Source organism: Trifolium pratense, linkage group LG4 (genome assembly GCF_020283565.1).
Source record: "Trifolium pratense cultivar HEN17-A07 linkage group LG4, ARS_RC_1.1, whole genome shotgun sequence".
Lineage (NCBI taxonomy): Eukaryota > Viridiplantae > Streptophyta > Magnoliopsida > Fabales > Fabaceae > Trifolium > Trifolium pratense.
In genome coordinates this window covers 7,823,413-7,841,728 of record NC_060062.1, presented here as the reverse complement: position 1 = coordinate 7,841,728, position 18,316 = coordinate 7,823,413, and the positions used below count along the sequence as shown (strand labels likewise).

The 18,316-nt window shown below is 32.9% G+C and overlaps 1 protein-coding gene and 4 long non-coding RNA genes across 8 annotated transcripts; 3 read left to right on the top strand and 2 right to left on the bottom strand.

The window, feature by feature from the left end:
* Positions 1 to 439: 439 nt before the first annotated feature.
* LOC123919530 lies at positions 440 to 1,957 on the top strand. The gene is made up of 4 exons (XR_006813236.1): positions 440 to 681; positions 750 to 1,048; positions 1,540 to 1,590; positions 1,683 to 1,957. It is a non-coding gene; the product is annotated as an uncharacterized LOC123919530 (long non-coding RNA).
* A 4,450-nt stretch (positions 1,958 to 6,407) lies between these two features.
* LOC123919529 lies at positions 6,408 to 8,334 on the bottom strand. Its single transcript, XR_006813235.1, has 3 exons — positions 7,699 to 8,334; positions 7,471 to 7,570; positions 6,408 to 6,533 (listed from the first exon to the last, which is right to left on the bottom strand). It is a non-coding gene; the product is annotated as an uncharacterized LOC123919529 (long non-coding RNA).
* A 1,010-nt stretch (positions 8,335 to 9,344) lies between these two features.
* LOC123919528 lies at positions 9,345 to 10,063 on the top strand. The gene is made up of 2 exons (XR_006813234.1): positions 9,345 to 9,533; positions 9,626 to 10,063. It is a non-coding gene; the product is annotated as an uncharacterized LOC123919528 (long non-coding RNA).
* A 119-nt stretch (positions 10,064 to 10,182) lies between these two features.
* LOC123919527 lies at positions 10,183 to 11,666 on the top strand. The gene is made up of 2 exons (XR_006813233.1): positions 10,183 to 10,786; positions 11,431 to 11,666. It is a non-coding gene; the product is annotated as an uncharacterized LOC123919527 (long non-coding RNA).
* A 1,313-nt stretch (positions 11,667 to 12,979) lies between these two features.
* Positions 12,980 to 18,072, bottom strand: LOC123919526. 4 transcript variants are annotated; one of them, XM_045971450.1, is made up of 3 exons: positions 17,906 to 18,072; positions 13,884 to 16,416; positions 12,980 to 13,585 (listed from the first exon to the last, which is right to left on the bottom strand). In XM_045971450.1, the coding sequence occupies exons 2-3, from the start codon at positions 16,359 to 16,361 to the stop codon at positions 13,307 to 13,309; spliced, it is 2,757 nt and encodes a 918-aa protein (XP_045827406.1). In that variant the 5' UTR covers positions 16,362 to 16,416; positions 17,906 to 18,072; the 3' UTR covers positions 12,980 to 13,306. The 4 variants fall into 4 exon arrangements, with proteins under 4 accessions (XP_045827406.1, XP_045827405.1, XP_045827408.1 ...); XM_045971449.1 differs by having other exon boundaries at positions 17,677 to 17,914; XM_045971452.1 differs by having other exon boundaries at positions 17,588 to 17,912.
* Positions 18,073 to 18,316: the final 244 nt, after the last annotated feature.

The following is an 18,316-nucleotide window of genomic DNA, read 5'->3' as shown; positions in this document are numbered from 1 at the left end:
GGTGTTAATAAAAACATAGTTGGAATGGAGTTCAATCTGATTCTTCTCTTTTACCAGGTTCGATTCTTCTCGAATGTATTCCTCATGTTCTTGCTATTTTTCTCTTCTTAAAGAATCCTTGTACAGGGCTTTTTCTTAAATATTTTTCTTGCTTGTTTTCTTATTTATTCTTATTTTAAGAACTGGTGACTTTCTCATTTATGTTTGTTATTCCATAGTCCTACTACACATTTGCAAACAAGGACTTTAATTATATATATATATATATATATATATATATATATATATATATATATATATATATATATATTGAGGTCGCTCACTTTCATTCATTCAATTGTTGTTATTCAGTTCAATTCAATCAAATTAAGTCTCCAATTTACAATCTCGATTATTATATATGAAATGCTAAATCTGTTGTTTGCATTTTCAAGTGTTTCATACTTGTTATACAAATGTATCCCCATCAGTTCAAGTAGATGATCCTCAACTTATATGGTCTCAATCTGTTGCTGGCCTACATGACTCGGACAATAAAGAGTCAATACTCTAGTATTAGATCCATCATGTTGCTGTTGTTATTGCTTCTGTTCCAATTACTAAATTCATCCATTTGAATATCAGATTTGAAAGGCAAAATTTTCCCCTTTTCTTCTCTGGTGCAACACCTTTGGTTGGAGTGTAAGTGTTCAAACACACATCATATATCTTTTGGTACAATTAGCTATCATTCACATTCTTCTTTACAGGTTGCTTTATGCTCAGTGCTACGGTGGACATCAATTTGGTATATGGGTTGGCCAGTTGGGTGATGGTAGGGTAATTACGCTTGGGGCGATACTCAATTCTAAGTCTGAAAGGTGGGAACTGCGGCTTAAAGGTGATGGGAAGACTCCTTACAGCCGCTTTGCCGATGCCTTGCAGTGCTCCATAGCAGCATCAGGGAATTCCTTTGCAGTGAAGCGATGCATCACCTGGGGATACCGACAACCCGTGCTCTTTGTCTTGTGAACACTGGAAAGTTGGTCACTCGAGACATGTTCTACAAGTATGTCTAGAGAACTTGCAAATTTTATTTTATTTACTGCATATTTTTTAATTAGTAGTTGAATTAGATCATATATTACGTTATATATTTGTGTAGAGCACTTTCAAGTTTAAGATTTTATTTATTTACTTTTTTATTTAATTTATTCATTTATTTATGTTTTCAATACCTTTGCTCAAGGACTTATGAGTGATGGTTGCAATTTTGATCTTGAACAACTATGTGAATACGTTATAACATGTTTATGCAAGGTTTTTGGTGAACATGTTTATGTTAATTTTGCAAAGTTACTAGGAAACTTTTGAATTCTATTCAAGTTCTGTTTGCTTTATAATTATAGTTCTATCTAACTAGATGTTACATGATTATACTTTATGGTCGTAGATATGTTTAATTTACATTAATTCTCAGTGTTTGCTGGTTTTGTTCTTAAATTAATTCACAATGTTGAACTTTTATAATTTGTCAATTGGTCGTTTGTGATGCTCCAGTGTCGGCGCAGAAATGCTCCAGTTTCAAAGCATAGAACCCTTCTTCTATCGGTATTGTTAATATTGTGTTTAAACTTTATTTTTTGGTTACAACTTGCTACTAAAACATATGTTTGAAATAAGTTTCTTATTTGAAACTGCAGGGGCTAGACACAGGAATCTGAGAGGCACAAAATAAATCTTTAGAAGTTCCCTCGATCTAAACATCAACCACAATGGATTTCTAATTTGTTGTAGAGGTTTGCAAGCATTAGAACTAAGTTTTAGAATATACTATTCCTCTGTCCATTATTTATATAAGCTATATTCTAATTTGTATCGACTGTTTGTGTCATTGATTCTGAGTGATATTACCCAACAAATAATCATCCTAATCTTTTTTGTATTATGCATCAATGAAATGGGCCTCACCATAAATTTCAGATTTTTTTTTAAAATCTTATAGTCAACAGCAACGGTTTTTTAGTGTTGTCGTAGCTGCAAGCGAAGCCTCTACAAGAACGCTTTTTAAATGGGCAACGGTTGAAAAGCGTTGCTGTTGCAGAAAACCGTTGTCAGTAAGGAGTCTGTCAGAACGTTTCTAAATTAGCAACAGCGCATAACCGTTGCAATAGACCATACCAAAGCGTTCTCTAAATTCAACCAATGGCAACGGTTATTAACTGAGAACGGATAGAAACTGTTTCTGATGGAAACTTTGATAACCGTTCTGTTAGGGACTCTAAGAAAACGGTTGTCTTCAGGGGGTTGCCGTTGGAAAAAAAAACCGTTCCGAAAGGCTAAGAGAACCCCTCGGTATAGAACCCCAAAAAACCGTTCTCGTAGCCTATGGCAACGGTTTTTTTTACATTACAAAACGGTTTTTTGGCGTTCTTGTAGAATGAAAATGTTGTAGTGAAATTGAATTTATCTCAGAGGTTTTTTGGAAGTTATGAACGCATATAATCGTTGCATTTTGATTTTTATATACGAAATGGGACTTTGTATTGATCAGAAATGAGTTCTATATTTGTAGGCATTAGACAAGATTAGGTTCCACTCAATGACAAGGAGATTTTAGGTGAAGGTGACAATGTCAAGCTTGAAATCCAGGTTAGCATAGCTAAATATTTAATTTAAGCATCTATTTATAGCATCAGCATATTATTTTTAGTAATGATTGTTGCTAGTAATTTAGTGTTAAGATTTTATATGGAACTATGTTTGCTTGCAGTCTTTGTTGAGAAAATTCATTGGCTTTGGGTCCAGTGAAATAACTATCCGTTTTAGCATTGAATTAGCTTTGACTAAATGATGAATTATCATTTATCAGAATACCAAATAAAAATGGTGAATTATCAAATTTGTCATAAAAATAACTCAACCTTTTAGTATAAGAAAATGATAATATCATTATATTTTTTATAAAAGTAACTTATTTTAACTATTTTTGAAGAATGATATTTTTTTAACATCACTATTTATAAATGAGAAAAGAAAGCGGAAGAGTGAAGACTCGAAGCGGATTATTAAAGTATGCATTGAAATTATGAAGTTTTGAATTGTAATGATTTTTTTTTTGTTACGAAGAGTAATGATTTTGTCGGTAAGAATTTACGCATACAGCTTATTTTGGAAATTGAAGTACTGAACTTTAGAATTTTTTCTTTTATTGATCAAACAAAAAAAAACATTTTATATTTATGTAACCATAGCGCTATTGGGTCGTTGAATTTTTTGGGTCGAATCTGATTTTATCTATACCTTTTTTTTCATTTTGAAATTCATATCCTCCCGATTATCCTGCCCAACATGTTTTTTGAATTGAATTTGGTGAATTGGACCGAGTGGACTAGGTGGTTTGCCTAACTTATATACAACATAAACTTGATATAGTAACTGCAAAAAAGCATAGGCATCATCCCTAAAAGACAAAAAAATTGGGCTGGATAAATGACCCAGAGTAAACACACAAAAGTGTAGGAATCGTCTCTAAAAGGTAATACAAAATAACCAACCTAGGTATGAAATCCAACAGACACAACCAACGAAAATATGATAAAGGGAAGTATTTTTGGCAGAGTCAAAGCAGGTACGCGGTTTTTAAAAATTTAGTTTCTTATGATATGCTAAACTTTGATGTCATTTTTTAAGATACTTAGTTGTCTGTTTATATTTGCACTGCAGTTATCTATACCATTGAATTCCAAAAACGTGGACTTCCACATGCCTATATTTTGGTTTTCTTACAACCAATCCATAGAATTGACCATCCTCATGGTATTGACAAAATAATATCTGCTGAGATTCCAGATAAAGATCAAGAACCAGAGCTATTCAACATTGTATCTTCCCTCATGATACATGGTCCATGTGGTGATCAGAATAAAGGTTCCCCATGCATGCAGAAAGGTAGATGCATCAAATATTTTCCAAAAAGATTTGTCAATAATACAGTGATTGATTCAGAAGGTTATCCTGTCTATAGAAGAAGAGACAATGGTGTGTTCGTCAAAAAAGGTGAATCTTTTGCTGACAATAGATTTGTTGTTCCATATAATCGACGTTTATTGTTGAAATACAATGCTCATATAAATGTTGAGTGGTGCAATCAATCAAGATCTATAAAATATCTTTTCAAGTATGTCAACAAAGGTCATAACAGAGTTACTGCTGGATTTTACCGTGATGCAAATCCTAGAGACAACACTCAGGTTGTCGATGAGATAAAAATGTATTATGACTGTAGATATTTATCGGCCTGTGAAGCTGTTTGGAGAATATTTGTGTTTGATGTCAACTACAGGGAACCCTCAGTTGAGAGATTAAGTTTTCATTTGGAAAATGAGCAAACAATTGTTTATCCTGATGAAGCTTAGGGATTTAGGGTTTGGGGTTTGGTTTAAGGGTTTAGGGTTTGGCGTTTGGGGTTTAGGGTTTGGGGTTAGGGGTTTAGGGTTTGGGGTTAAGGGTTTGGGTTTGGGGTTTAAGGTTTAGGGTTTGGGGTTTAGGGTTTGGGTTTATGGTTAAGGGTTTAGGGTGGTTTAGGGTTTGGGGTTTAGGGTTTACGGTTAAGGGTTTAGGGTTTGGGGTTAAGGGTTTAGGGTTTGGGTTTAGGGTTTGGGGTTTAGGGTTTGGGGTTTAGGGTTTAGGGTTTGGGTTTAGGGTTAAGGGTTTAGGGTTTGGGGTTTCGGGTTTGGGGTTAAGGGTTTAGGGTTTAGGGTTAACCACAAACCCCCCAAACCCAAAACCCCAAACTCTAAACCCTAAACCCCAAACCCTAAACCCCAAACCCTAAACCCTAAACCCCAAACCCTAAACCTTAAACCCCAAACCCTTAACCATAAACCCTAAACCCTTAACCCGTAACCCTAAACCCCAAACCCCAAACCCTAAACCCTTAACCCTAAACTGCAAACCCCAAACCCCAAACCCTTAACCCTAAACCCTTAACCCAAACCCCAAACCCTAAACCCTATACACAAACCCTTAACCCCAAACCTGAAACCCCAAACCCTAACCCTTAACCCTAAACCCAAACCCTAAACCCTTAACCCCAAACTCGAAACCCTAAACCCTTAACCGTAAACCCTAAACCGCAAACCCTAAACCCTTAACCATAAACCCCAAACCATTGACCCCAAACCCTAAACCCCAAACCCCAAACCCTAAACCCTTCTTAAACCCCAAACCTAAAACCCCAAACCCTAAACCCTAAACCCCAAACCCTAAACCCTTAACCCTAAACCCCAAACCCTAAACCCTAAACCCTAAACCCCAAACCCTAAACCCCAAACCCTTAACCCTAAACCATAAACCCCAAACCCTTAAAACCTTAACCCCTAAACCATAAACCCCAAACCCCAACGCTAAACCCTAAACCCCAAACCCTAAACCCTAAACCCTTTTATGGTTTAAAGTATCGTTTGACCTAACTTTTTTATAGTCTAAAAGTTACTTTAAAATAAAATGGCCGACAGTAAAAGATATGAAGAGCTTTACCTACGGATTTTGTACTTTTAGTGACGGATTATATCTGTCACTATAAGACAACTAGTCGGCTCCTCGTGCGTTGCACGGGGTTTTGTGGAATGTCATTTATATGTCAATCATGGTTGTTGTCAATCATGGATATTGTTGATCATGGTAAATTAAACATAATTAAGTGGACTAAGTAGTAATATTCAAGGGATAATATAAAGGTTCACAAAAGTCATGTCAAATTTTACAGTGGAGCTTTCAAGACCCGTGACATGTATAAAAACTTTACACTGATAATGCATACAAATTAAACTCTTATTTTAAAATTTATATAAGTTAAGAAAGAGAGTTGAGTGAATATGGCTTAGAAGAAGTAGAGGAATCTACATTTTGCAAATGGCCATTAGTGAATAGATGAATATGTGAGACCGGTTAGAATGACATAACATGATTGAAACACCATATCTATTTGGCACAAATTTTTATTAGCGATAAAAAATATCATCTTTCCGGTCAATTATAAATTTTTTATCAGTACTAACTTGTTATAGTTATTCTAAAACTTTTGTTAGCGATCAAAATTGTCATCTCCCCGTGAATAATAATTTTTTATAAACAATAACTTGTAATAGTGATTTTAAAAGTTTTATTAGCGATCAAAATTGTCATCTCTCAGTGAAGGCAATAGTTGCGATGGAGGTGATGATTGTTGATTTAAATTGGAGATTAGTTAATTTACCGAAACACTTACTCTATGTATTTTCTTGTTTAATCAAATCTTGCTCTTGTATACATAGAAGTCTTCTTGTTCATAAAAATAGTCTCAATTCAATTTTTTACAAACCACTCATATATTTCATGTTCATCAAAAGAAGCTAAAAAAAATGACAAACAAAACACTTGCACTATGAAACTCAAACACATAGGTTTCCATCTTGGAAAGTATGCATGACTCTCTTTTCATTGATTTCATGCTAATCCAATATGTTCAAAAAATATGGAAGATTCTTTTTTCTCTTGTCATTGGTTTCAAGCTGTAACAAATATACAAATTTATTAGTATTAGCAAAAATAAAGCCACAATATTGTACTCAAAGTTAAAATAAAGCCATAATATATTAGCATATGATAGTTAAAAAAATTGTTAAGACTTGATATACGATTTTATTTATAAAAATGTTAATATTAATATGTGTCCTAAAGGGACATATTATATAGCAACATTTTTTTTCAAAATTGTGTAATTAACTTTTTAAAAATGGATTTTTTAGATTGTTTAATGCAAATTCATATCCAATAAGTAGAGACTATTCGCATAACAAACACATCATAATAATTAATATTACTTTAATTTATATAATAATTATAATATTTTATTTGATTAAAATATATGTTAAAAAATTTAAAAATAGACAGCAGCTGCAGAAGCAGCGCTGCCCTCTCCCCCAATTTCAGTTTCTTGTTTTTTTTTTTTAATTATTAATAATCATAAATAATTAACAGATTAAAGAGAAAAAAAGGGAAAAAGCAAGAACAACAACAGTAAGCATAAAAATAAATAAAATATGGTACAGTAAGCATAAATAAAAATATGAAGCAACACTAAAAAATAGCAACAAATGTCCTATATTTTTGCACCAAGCATCAAATTAAATTATGCTACATAAATAATTAGCTACAAAACATGAAATAGCAGTAAAAAAAAAAAATAAAAACAGCAACATATTCAATGAATAAAAACATTAACTTGCAAGACAGCAAAACAACAAACATGCATAAAAAAACTGGCCCAACAAGGGTAGAAAAATAGCAAGCAGCACTGCAAAATCTGGCACAAGAAGCACTGCAAAACAACATAAAAAATAGAAACAAACAGGATGATTTTTTTTACTAAAACAGAGAAGAAAGAAAAAAAACCAAGCATGTGTTTGTGTTTATGGGGAGTACTCTTGAAAGTAACATCATTCTTACCAACCATAAATTTTTCAAAAACATAAGCACATCCTTCTTCAAGTTGATCCTTAAATTGGGAGATCAAATTTTTCCTAACAGTTGCATGAATTGAGCCACCCTATATAAAAATAAAGAGATTCATAGAAACTTAGATTAATTGAAACTAAATTAGCAAAGAAAGCATAAGAATGAAATTGTAAATCTGCCCTTTCATCAAGAAAAATCATATGCATAAAAGATGTTCACCTGAGTTAATCATCTTTGTGTCAAGAGAGATGATGGTTGATTTGTTGGTGAGAGATGGGTAGATTGGTGGTATTTATAGAGAAACATGAATATAGTATGTTGGACACATGGAATGTTGCATGGAAGATACAGGGAGAAATCTTCCATAGAAGACACTTGGAAGATAGCATGAAAGGAATTTACAGGTCTTCTGATCATAAATAGAATTTTTAGATTTTTAATTTTTAATAAGAGGGGACATATGGAAGATTGCATGAAAGGAATGTGAAGATCTCTGACACTGAAATTTGCAGTCTTCTCATCTGATCTGTCAAAGAAGGTGAGTAGGGTTAGAATTAGGTTTTGTATTATAGGGTTAGAATTAGGTTTGGAAAAAGGTTTGGAAAAATGGATTATTAGGTTTGGGTGAATTAGGGTCAGTGAATTAGGCTTGCATTAGGCTTGGATGTGTTGATAATTTATAAAGATGGAAGATATATAAATCCAAATACGAAGTAAATGAATACACACCACATGCACAATACAATGAACCCAATTTTATATAGTTTAACTTCATGAAAATTAGTTTTGGTGTGTGTTGTGTTTGTGTTTGCATAGAATGAAAATCCATTTAACTCTTCATCGCATTAGTTTCAATCTTATTGTGTTTTATATATATTATTTGCAATTAAAAGAAAATAGCATTCTCTTTTATTGAGATATGATTATATTGAAGTGTAAATAATTTTCATATCAATATTAAATATCAATTATATTCTTTAACGTAAAAAAAAAAATTCAACTATATTCTAATTTGATAAAAAATTGAATCAAATTAATAATTTGTAAACTGAATTTTTTAAAAAAATTTAAGTTAATATACACTAAATGAAATTTAACATATAACAACGGCGAAGTTATGTGGGTAAAGGTCAAAAAACCGTGGAAATAGACTGTATATGTCTACTATAATATGGTAATCAACAGGGGCGTCTCCGAGTTTTAAGAGACTATGTGCAAAATATAAAAGTGACCCCTTAATTAAAAATAAAAAAATAAAAATTATCGATTTAAATTGCATATAATATAAAAAAAACATTCTTGTAAACATATAAATTAAAAAGAACATTATAATCTAAGATTAAAATGGACTAAAACTATATTTACGAGTATAGATAACTAATATATTGATACTCATAAATATTTATGAACATTAACAATATATAACTATTATTTTAGGGCCTAAAAATTAATATATTAATATGCATCTGATATTTTATAGGTATAAATAATATATAAGTAATATTAGGACCTCAAAATTTTGAGTTGAGACCCTCAAAATTTTGAGACTCTATGCCGTCGCACACCTCGCACATGCCTCTAAGCCGCCTCTGGTAACCAATGTCGTTAAACCTTATCTATCTTAGAAAATTGTTTTATCAAAAAAAAAAAAGACAATTGAATTTATTTTTTCTTGTGCTTTTTGTTTCAATTTAAATTTTATTGTTTTTCAGTTTTTGACTTTAAACTTCATAAAAGGCTAGATATTAAAAAATAAATAAAAAATGATGTTGCCCTTATCGATTGAGTGAGCTAAATAGCCAAAAAAAAGAAAGATTAATTACCTATGATAATTTTAATAATGACTCTAATTCTAAGAAGTTTTTTTAAAGATCTATAAGTACAACAAATTGAATCAAATAAACAAAACATAGTACTTTTAAAATATAAAGTGATCAATACATTTCTATCTGTTGTAAGCTTAATTAGGAGGAAAAATATGGCTGAAATTATAAAGTTTATTTATTTAATAATCTTCTTTATTTCCTTATCTCATGTAGTGGTTGAAGTTGCTGGTAAACAATTGTTTGAATCCTTTTGAACTATGTTGTTTATCTTATACAAAATACTTCACCACTTTTAATAATATTTTTTTTTTATATTACAGGATCACAGGAAATGGTGAGTTTATATTGCCAAGTTAACAGTGATTGTGAAAAATTTATGTGCCATGGTCTTACGCGTCCAACATGCATTCTTCATCGATGTAGATGTCGTTATGTAATGAAGCCCATAGGATATGAATGAAAGTAATTCTATTAGTAGTGAAATGAAATTGATGGTAAAACAAACAATATGTTGAAGGACTTTGTGTAATGAGGCAGCTATAAATAATTGTAATAATTTGGATTAGTCGGTCCTAAGACCGGATATCATGTTTTTAAATAAAAAATAAATAAATAATTGTAATAATTTGGATTAGTCGGTTCTAAGACCGGATACCATGTTTTCAAAAAAATAATAAATAAATAATTGTAATAAGGATCTTTGTTAGTCATGCATGAATTGGGAAGTTTAAATAATATTATTGAAGTCTCATCAATCATTTTGGTCTCTCATAATTTTTTCACAGCACATTAATTCTTAACTTAAAAAGAAAGTTTATCTCAAAGAGGTTTCGTTAACTATCGCTATTATAAACTTTCTCTTACTTGTCATCTTTTTCTTGAACAATGGGGCTTATTAGAAGAAAAGAGATATTGATAAGAGATATCGATAGTGATGCTGACTTTACCAAAAAGATAATGTTTGAAATTGCAAATTTCATTATCCACAAATGCATATCATAATATCTATGTGCCACTAATACGAACCAAAATTACGTACATAACAGAAACAATGAATTTAGAAACAAATGTTTGTATTATTACTTAATTAAAAGGAAAATATTACAGAGATTAAATCCCTATAATTCCAGAGCTAAGCTCCTCAGAGAAGAGTGGTTCTCTCTCTGCCCAAAACCTTTCGGTTCCTAACCGAAAAGATTCTCAATAATCCCTCTCTTTCCCTTACCTCATAAAACTTCATTATGCTCTTTATTACAATAATAGCCATTTTTCTATATTACTCATACTTGATCTCTATCAATACCCAACCCTTCAAAACAACCTTGTCCTCAAGGTTGGACATGATTCCTATTACTCTTCATGCTGCTAGGTGATCCTTCAATTCACTCGAGAAACACAGGTCTGGATGACTCCTGACTCGTACAATAATGGCCCTTGATTATTAGACATGTTCACACCATTTCAACATCAATTTTAGAATGGTATGATAATAATTAGAGCTTATGACTTGTGCGAGTTTTTTCGTATATTAAGACACGTTAACGCCATTTTCGGTTGTGGTACTATATTGTGATAATAATTTGGAGTTGCCTGATTTCATAACAATTTATTTACTATTGGGCTCTAAGTGATTAGCACAATGTATATAAAACCTCCAACCGTCTAATGCGAGTTACCGTGTAAAGATGCATGAGAACATAAATTATATTAGTTCCCCGGGACTGGTTGTTAAGTAAGAATATTAGAATTATAGTATAGTTGGTCATATTGTGGTTAATCCCAAACCACAATTCAGTATAGCTTATGCTATAAGAGGATTAAGTGTAAATCCTTTAAGTTAAGTAATTATTGTGAGTAAGACCAACGTGGCATAACTATGTCACAACGGGTAGTGGAGAACATCCTTAGTGGACCTTTCAAGAAATACTCACCTCGGAAGCTTCCTGTAAAATGAACAAGATTATGATTGTGTGATACACTTTTATTTATGTTATATTATTCTCTAATAAATATGAGTTTATTAGTGATCAACTATTTTCAGGACCTCGGTGTTAGTACACCAAATAGAGGGTAATAAGAAACTCACTGAGGCTTAGAAGTCTCACCACACGATTATTGATTATAGGTAACAGGTTGTTCATTCAAAAAGCTGAGGATTGGAGGGTTTAACAAGGCTTATTGGAAGTCTATTCGGTGGTTATCTGTGTTAGACTCAAGGAAGCTTTTGTATAGGATTATGTCCAGGGACGAACCCAAGGGGGGCAAGCAAGGGCTCCAACCCCCCCTCCCCCATGCAAATATGTTTAATATGTATAACTTTTAATGTATATGAGTTGCTAATGACACCTCTTAATTTTCCCACTCTTGTTTTAGGTGCTTCTAAATAAATTATTGTGATTTTATCTTATAATTTTGAGTTAAATATATTTTTTGTCTTTATAAAATTAAGAGTTTTTAAGTTTTGTCCTTCAAAAAATTTACTTTTAATCCATATTTGTATTTTATAGCAATTATTTTGAGGACTAAAAGTATCAATTTTTTGTAAAAATATTTGAAAATAGGGACTATTCTTACCAATATACAAGATTTTAGAGGATATTTTCAATTAAAATTTAATAGTACTAAACATAAAAACTCGTTATTTTATAAGGAAAAAAAATAAATTTAACTCTATTATTTATTATTAAAAAAGAAATTCGGCCCCGCGTGTGATTGATTTCTGGATCCGTCCCTGATTATGTCATATGTACATGTATTTATCGGTTATCATGGCTCTGATGTAAACTTATTAACGGTTACATTAAGACAGCTTATTTAGTTTAATTAAATCATGTGTATTTGATATTTCCTTCAGACTACTCGTATAAAAGATCAGTTTTATTTCCTCAATTTTAATGTTCCTGATTCAGTTATGTATGCTCCTATTGATATTTTAGATAAATCAATATGGGGTGTTATATTATCCCAATGAGTTTTTCTTAATAAGGTTTTTAACAAGACAATGTATTGTTCCTATCACATTCTCCTCGACTAAACTTCAATAAAGAAGCTGATAGATATTTCAAAGAGTGGTATAATAAAGCAGCATGAAAGACATGTGTTCTGGCAAGCAAACACTTGATTTTTCTTCTTTTTTAGATGGGATGCGCCGGCGGCCCATGCAATAATTCAACGCATAGACAACACTTCAATTGCAAGCTACCGTAATGACCTCTTACCCTAAAAAAAGTAATATAATATCGTGTTATCTATCGAACCACGTATCACATATTAAACTAATAAAAACATATATTCCACTTTTAGTTTTGGTTTGTTCAAGTAATGGAAAAGTACACATTATTTTAAAAATATGTGTTGTGGCTAAATAGTGTGACTAAATAGAAGTGTAATGCAAGAGTAGTTCCTCTAGAAAAGATAACTATGTTGTTTGAATTTATTGACATTTTGTTTTGTACAAAGAATAAGAGCAAAACCAGCATCATCCTGTTCTCTGCAACAACAGGTATTCTGATTGAATGGACTATTACTATACCAAACAGAATAAATAAAGGTCAGAAAGAAGAAAATTGTGAAACAAAATACTGTTAAACTTAAATTTTTTTTCCACTATCTTTTTACTGGAAAAAGAAAAGGAATGAGAAACTGACAGTAACCTTTTTTTTTCTGCCCTTGTATAAAGGAAAGTGCTAAAAGTGTAAAAATGAAACTGCAAGAACAACATTTACAATGTTTTTGCAATGCCATTAACTAGCTAGCTATTCCTCAACTATTTGAAGATCTCAACATCTAATAACTACTGAAAAAAATATCTTCTAAATTTTAAACCATTGTTGTCGGACCGCGGCGGAAAATAACGGTTTGTTCAAACTGTGCTATGCAACAGTGATATAGCATTGCTATAGACACTATTTAAAAACATTTTCTATTAAATAGCGTATCATGGAACAATAGGAATTTGTTCAATTTCCGCTATGCTGTAGCCGTTATTTAACAACAATGGTTTAAACTCTGCCAACAGGGGAAAGAGGTGGAATTGGAGTATATTTTATGGGTGCTTTCCCCAGATGTCTGCTGCTGCTATTATTGGAACTTGGTTCCTTAAGGATCTCTTCACGCATGCTACCAATTTCCAAGGAGCCTGATTGTTTCTGGCAGCTTAACAAAGCAACAGAAATGAAGAATGCCTGTAAATGACCGATTGTTGAACTGAATTCAACTGAGTAGAATCCATTCTTCAATGGCAACAAAGTAAAAAGGGGTGTGTCTTTCTCAGCTCCTTCCTGAAAGTAGTGATCAAAACCATATGTAAATGAAGATCCACAATATCTACAATTGTATACAACAATGCCATTATGTAGAATGTAAAAGCTACTTCTTCTGTCTCATTATGTGTCCTATTTGTGATGTGCACACTTAAGAATATGATTAATTATACAAATTTTCAATACAAAATAATATGTCAAGACTAAAATATCTTTGCAACTTCATTTATTGTTTGTCCACCATATACTTGCAACTATTTTAATAAGGATATTATTGGTATAAGAACTAATATGAGACCAAAGAAGAAGTATATACCTGAACAAAAAGCTGGAAATGATCCTGGTAAGGTTTGTAACTTCTCAGGATGTTTGAACTTTGCTTCTGCTCGCGAAGCACAAGCAGTTTGCAACCAATGTCCCAACCTCCACAATCACATGATCCCCCAGTTTTCCATCTATGGAGTAAGGATGAAGGTTCACCTTTGTTTGGTGAACCATGTACACCACCTGGAAGTATAACTGTAGAGCTATCATTTTCCCCTTTCTTCAGAAAATCATTATTATGCAGTCGTTTGTTGCTCAAATTTTCACACGAGGTCTCGACAACAACAGCTGCAAGCTCCATGCTTGGAATTAACTTTGGTGGTCCTTGATCTGTCTGGTTGATTTCAACACCTAATAGGACATATTCTTTAACCATATGCTGTCTCATCGAGTTCTGATTGATGACTTCAGTAATTTTGGAGCTAGAAGATTTCATCTGCGCGACAACATTGTATGCATAACCACAATTTTTTTCTTTATTTCCATGACTCATCCATCCACCACTCTTTTTCTTAATTTCATTAACACTGTAGAATGTAAAACAGCAGCCCAAATCATTCTTCTCCGGTGATGCTAAACTATTCTTGGTAGCAGCATAAATCTTTTTTTCGTCGTTTAGCACAAACTTAAACAATGGCATTTCATTTTTTATTGTTAGCTGCAATAGACCTTGGATTGATGATACCTTTCTCTTTTCATCCTGCAGTGATTCATTGACACTGAAACTGGTTGAACTCATGCTTCTCTTTTGCATCCGACTCCTGTCACCTGAATGGTGTGTGTCTGATGCCACCGTCTTATGTTTCAATATAGGGTCTAATAACCTCTTAAGAGGGCTTGATCTTGTTCTGTTTTGACCATTTGTCTTCTCTTTGCTTGAATTATCCCAACGAATAGAAGACTCAGGAGTCACTGGGCCAGACTGTGAACAACCATACTTCGAACTAAATTGTGAAACTGCGGGGCCTTCTTTGAAACTGAAACTTCTTCCAATTCGACTCAAGCTGAAGCTAAACCGACGGTTGTGGGATGGATTTGATCCCTTATGAGAAATCAGCTCAGCAGTTTCTTGGTCCAATGATTCTACCAGATTACTGAAAGCAGACTGATTGCTCGGCTTATTGTCTAACACATCCTTTTCAAAGCAAGCAGCTTCGGATTGCAGACCAGACATCTTATTTATTTTCGAAGCAGAAGTCTCAGAAACTGCAGAAGAACGGTTTGTACCGAGGTCAGTACCAATCCCATATTGCATTGGGCCAGAAAAAGAAGCATGCTCAACCACAGAACAGTGGCCACTTGAAAGTTGGATTTCAGGACCTACATTGCTAATGTCAACATCCTCAAGAATGGAAACATATGACAAACTGCTACGGCTTGATTCTGGGCAATTTTCATCCGATGATGTTCTGAATTCAGAAAGCCGAAAATCATCTGAAGAACTTGAGCCGGGAATTTCATGGGGATAAAGCAGCACAATATTACCTGGCTTGCTAAAGTCATGTTTACTGCTATCGTCAAAACCTGACTCCTGCAACTGATTCACTTCTTCCCTGGATTCGCTGTCAGCGGAACTCATTTTCTTAGAACTTAATGAGGCCCCTTTACTTTTTGGTTTTACTGATGGTTGTCCCATATCAGAGATGGACTTATGATTTCTCTCTTTTTTCTTGTGGCTGTATTCGTCATCCCTGTCCTTACCATTTGCATTTTCATTAGGAACAGAAGATGAGACCCTGCGGTGCCTCGAGTTCGATGCAGAATTTCCAACATCTGAAGTTCTTTTAATATGGTCATTCCTCCTCTGCTCATTTCCTATGCTCTTTGTTCCACTTCTAGAAGATTCAAATCGTTCAACATTCTCCAAGTGAAGTTTGCTACTTTGAGGAAGTGATTCCCTGTTATTTGGTCTGGTACGTCGTGAACCTCTCTTGTCATCAAGTTTTTCCTTGCCACCAGCACTGGTGGATGATTTGGTCGCTATTCTTGATGATGATCCGCCTCTATTGAATGGTGTGAAACGACTGGTTAGTTCTTCTGGTATATTCTTGTGCTTCCAATTCTCGAGTCGAGACCAATCTAGAACACCAACATTGAATGCTTTCTCTTGAACATTTTCCAATCTATCATTATGCAGGAGATAACCTGGCAAGTTAGACATGTGCTTGACAAGCTCATCCCCTTCATTTCCACTTCTCTTAGCAGATTCGAGGGTCCGAATGTTTCCTTCTGCATCCTGCTTTTCTTTCTGTTTCGGATCACTGCATCGTGGACCAACAGTACTCTTTGACCTCAACTTATCCGCACCCTTTGGGTTCGGACTTCGATTCAACTGTGGCAATGTAGAACTTTCTTCAGCTTTCTTTGAACTGCTATACCGTTTTGAGCCGAGCTTTTTGAATTCAAACCCAAATACCATTTCCTCAGAAGGTATCATAAATTCATTACTTGGTTGTATATTGATTGGCATGACACAACAAATCCTCAAACTTCACAATTCACTCATAAGCACATGATGCAATTATCTGTCAAAAAATGTTCACAATTTCATCAGTTCCAAAGACAAATGCTAGTTCAACTCAACAGAGAACAAACTCTGCATTTTCTAAGATCAATATTCAAAAGAAAATCAAAAAACAAATAAGAATTTGTAAAATGTGAATGCATAGGTTCAAGCTATGACAAAGTCAACAATCAATCAAACAACCAGTAAAGGAAAAAAGCTGGTAACAATAAATGAGATACCATTTTTCAGTAACACCAACCACAAATAGAAACAATGATGCTGAAAACATGGAAACATGATTTTGACATTGTCTATAAAGAATATGGCAGAAAACCACGTGAAAGATAAAATAATTAATGCAATGCACAAAATGGAATTATACTCCAATTCAATTAACATTCTAATTCAATTAATTAAGTGATGATGTATACCTACCCCTCATTCTCAAATCCGATGTAATCAATTCCACTAGCAATTAACAAAGAATATCAAATTTTTCATCCTAACAACAAATAATCACATCAAAACATAACCAAGTAATCGAGCTAAAATGGTTAATAAACTCCCTCTGAAACGAATCATTAGGGGGAACCCAAATTCAATTCCTATGAGGAACAATTATTGGTCAAGTTTTACTTACTCTTAACCGAACTTCAGATTACCAGAGCCCCTTCCCTTGAAACCGAAGAGTTAATACATAATCACATCCAAAACAGAACCCTACAATTCAACTACTAGTACTACACTACTACTAGTACACATACAATAAATACTGAAATATACATGACTATGATATGTACCAGTAAATTAATAACGAAAATGATGGATTTCTAATACTCAACAACACAGCTCCAAAATCAAACAAATAAAAAAAAACCAAAAAAAAAATCTGATTTAATAAAACAGAATTTACATAAAGATAAAGCCCTGTTTGGCTTCCAAGAAAGCATTTTTAACAAGAACAAAAGCAGAAACATACAATCTTCATACAAAAAATCATAAACAAACAAAATTCACATTCCAGATTCAACAAACAAATCATAAATCACCAATAAAAAAGTTTCCTTCATTTTCAAATTACATACCTCATAAAAAACAATTAACATAATAATATATAAATTTAGAAAAATATGACAGTTAAATCCAAAAACAAAGAAAAATTGTATGGAATCATGAACATAAGAACTTACCTAAAAAGAGAAGAAGAAAAAGAAAAAACGAAAGTGATTCAAATAATGAAGAGAAAGATACGAAACGTAATCAAGAAAAGAAAACGCACGTAGTTTAAAAGCGAAGTAAAGAATTGCAATGAAGACAGTGTTTGGATTTGGAGTAATCTTCTTCCATAATCATTTTAATTCTTTCTTCTTCATTCATCTACGTATAATAATATCTTTATTTTTATTTATTTAGCTTTAATTTTTGTATTTATGTGCCGCGTGTTTTTATTTTCTTTAACTAAAAAAAAAGGAAAAGGGAAAAAGAGAAGGAAAAAAATGATTGCTTACGTTTGTTACAGAGAATTGGAAAGAAAAAGAGCCAAACAAACAGAGCCTTAAGTGAGTGAGTGAATGAGAGTGAAGTGAGTGGAGAGCGTTTCGTTTTCAGTTGAAACGGTGGACGCAAAGATGGGAGAGTGGGACCCACAGTGTTTCGTTATCGCGAATCCCGACGTGAGTCGTGTGGGCCCTTTTACGTATTGCCATATCTGAATGCTTCTTTGCTGCTGATGGAATGATGAGGGGATTTACTTTTTATGTTCATATAAGATTTTTTTAAGTCTTCTATAAATCTTATGCTTCCTGTCCAAAATATAATCCTAAATGTATACTAAAATGCGTAAAAAAAAAAGTGTACTAAAAAAATTGAATCAATAAAATTAATATTTGATTTAAAATTAATATTTGATTTAAAATTTA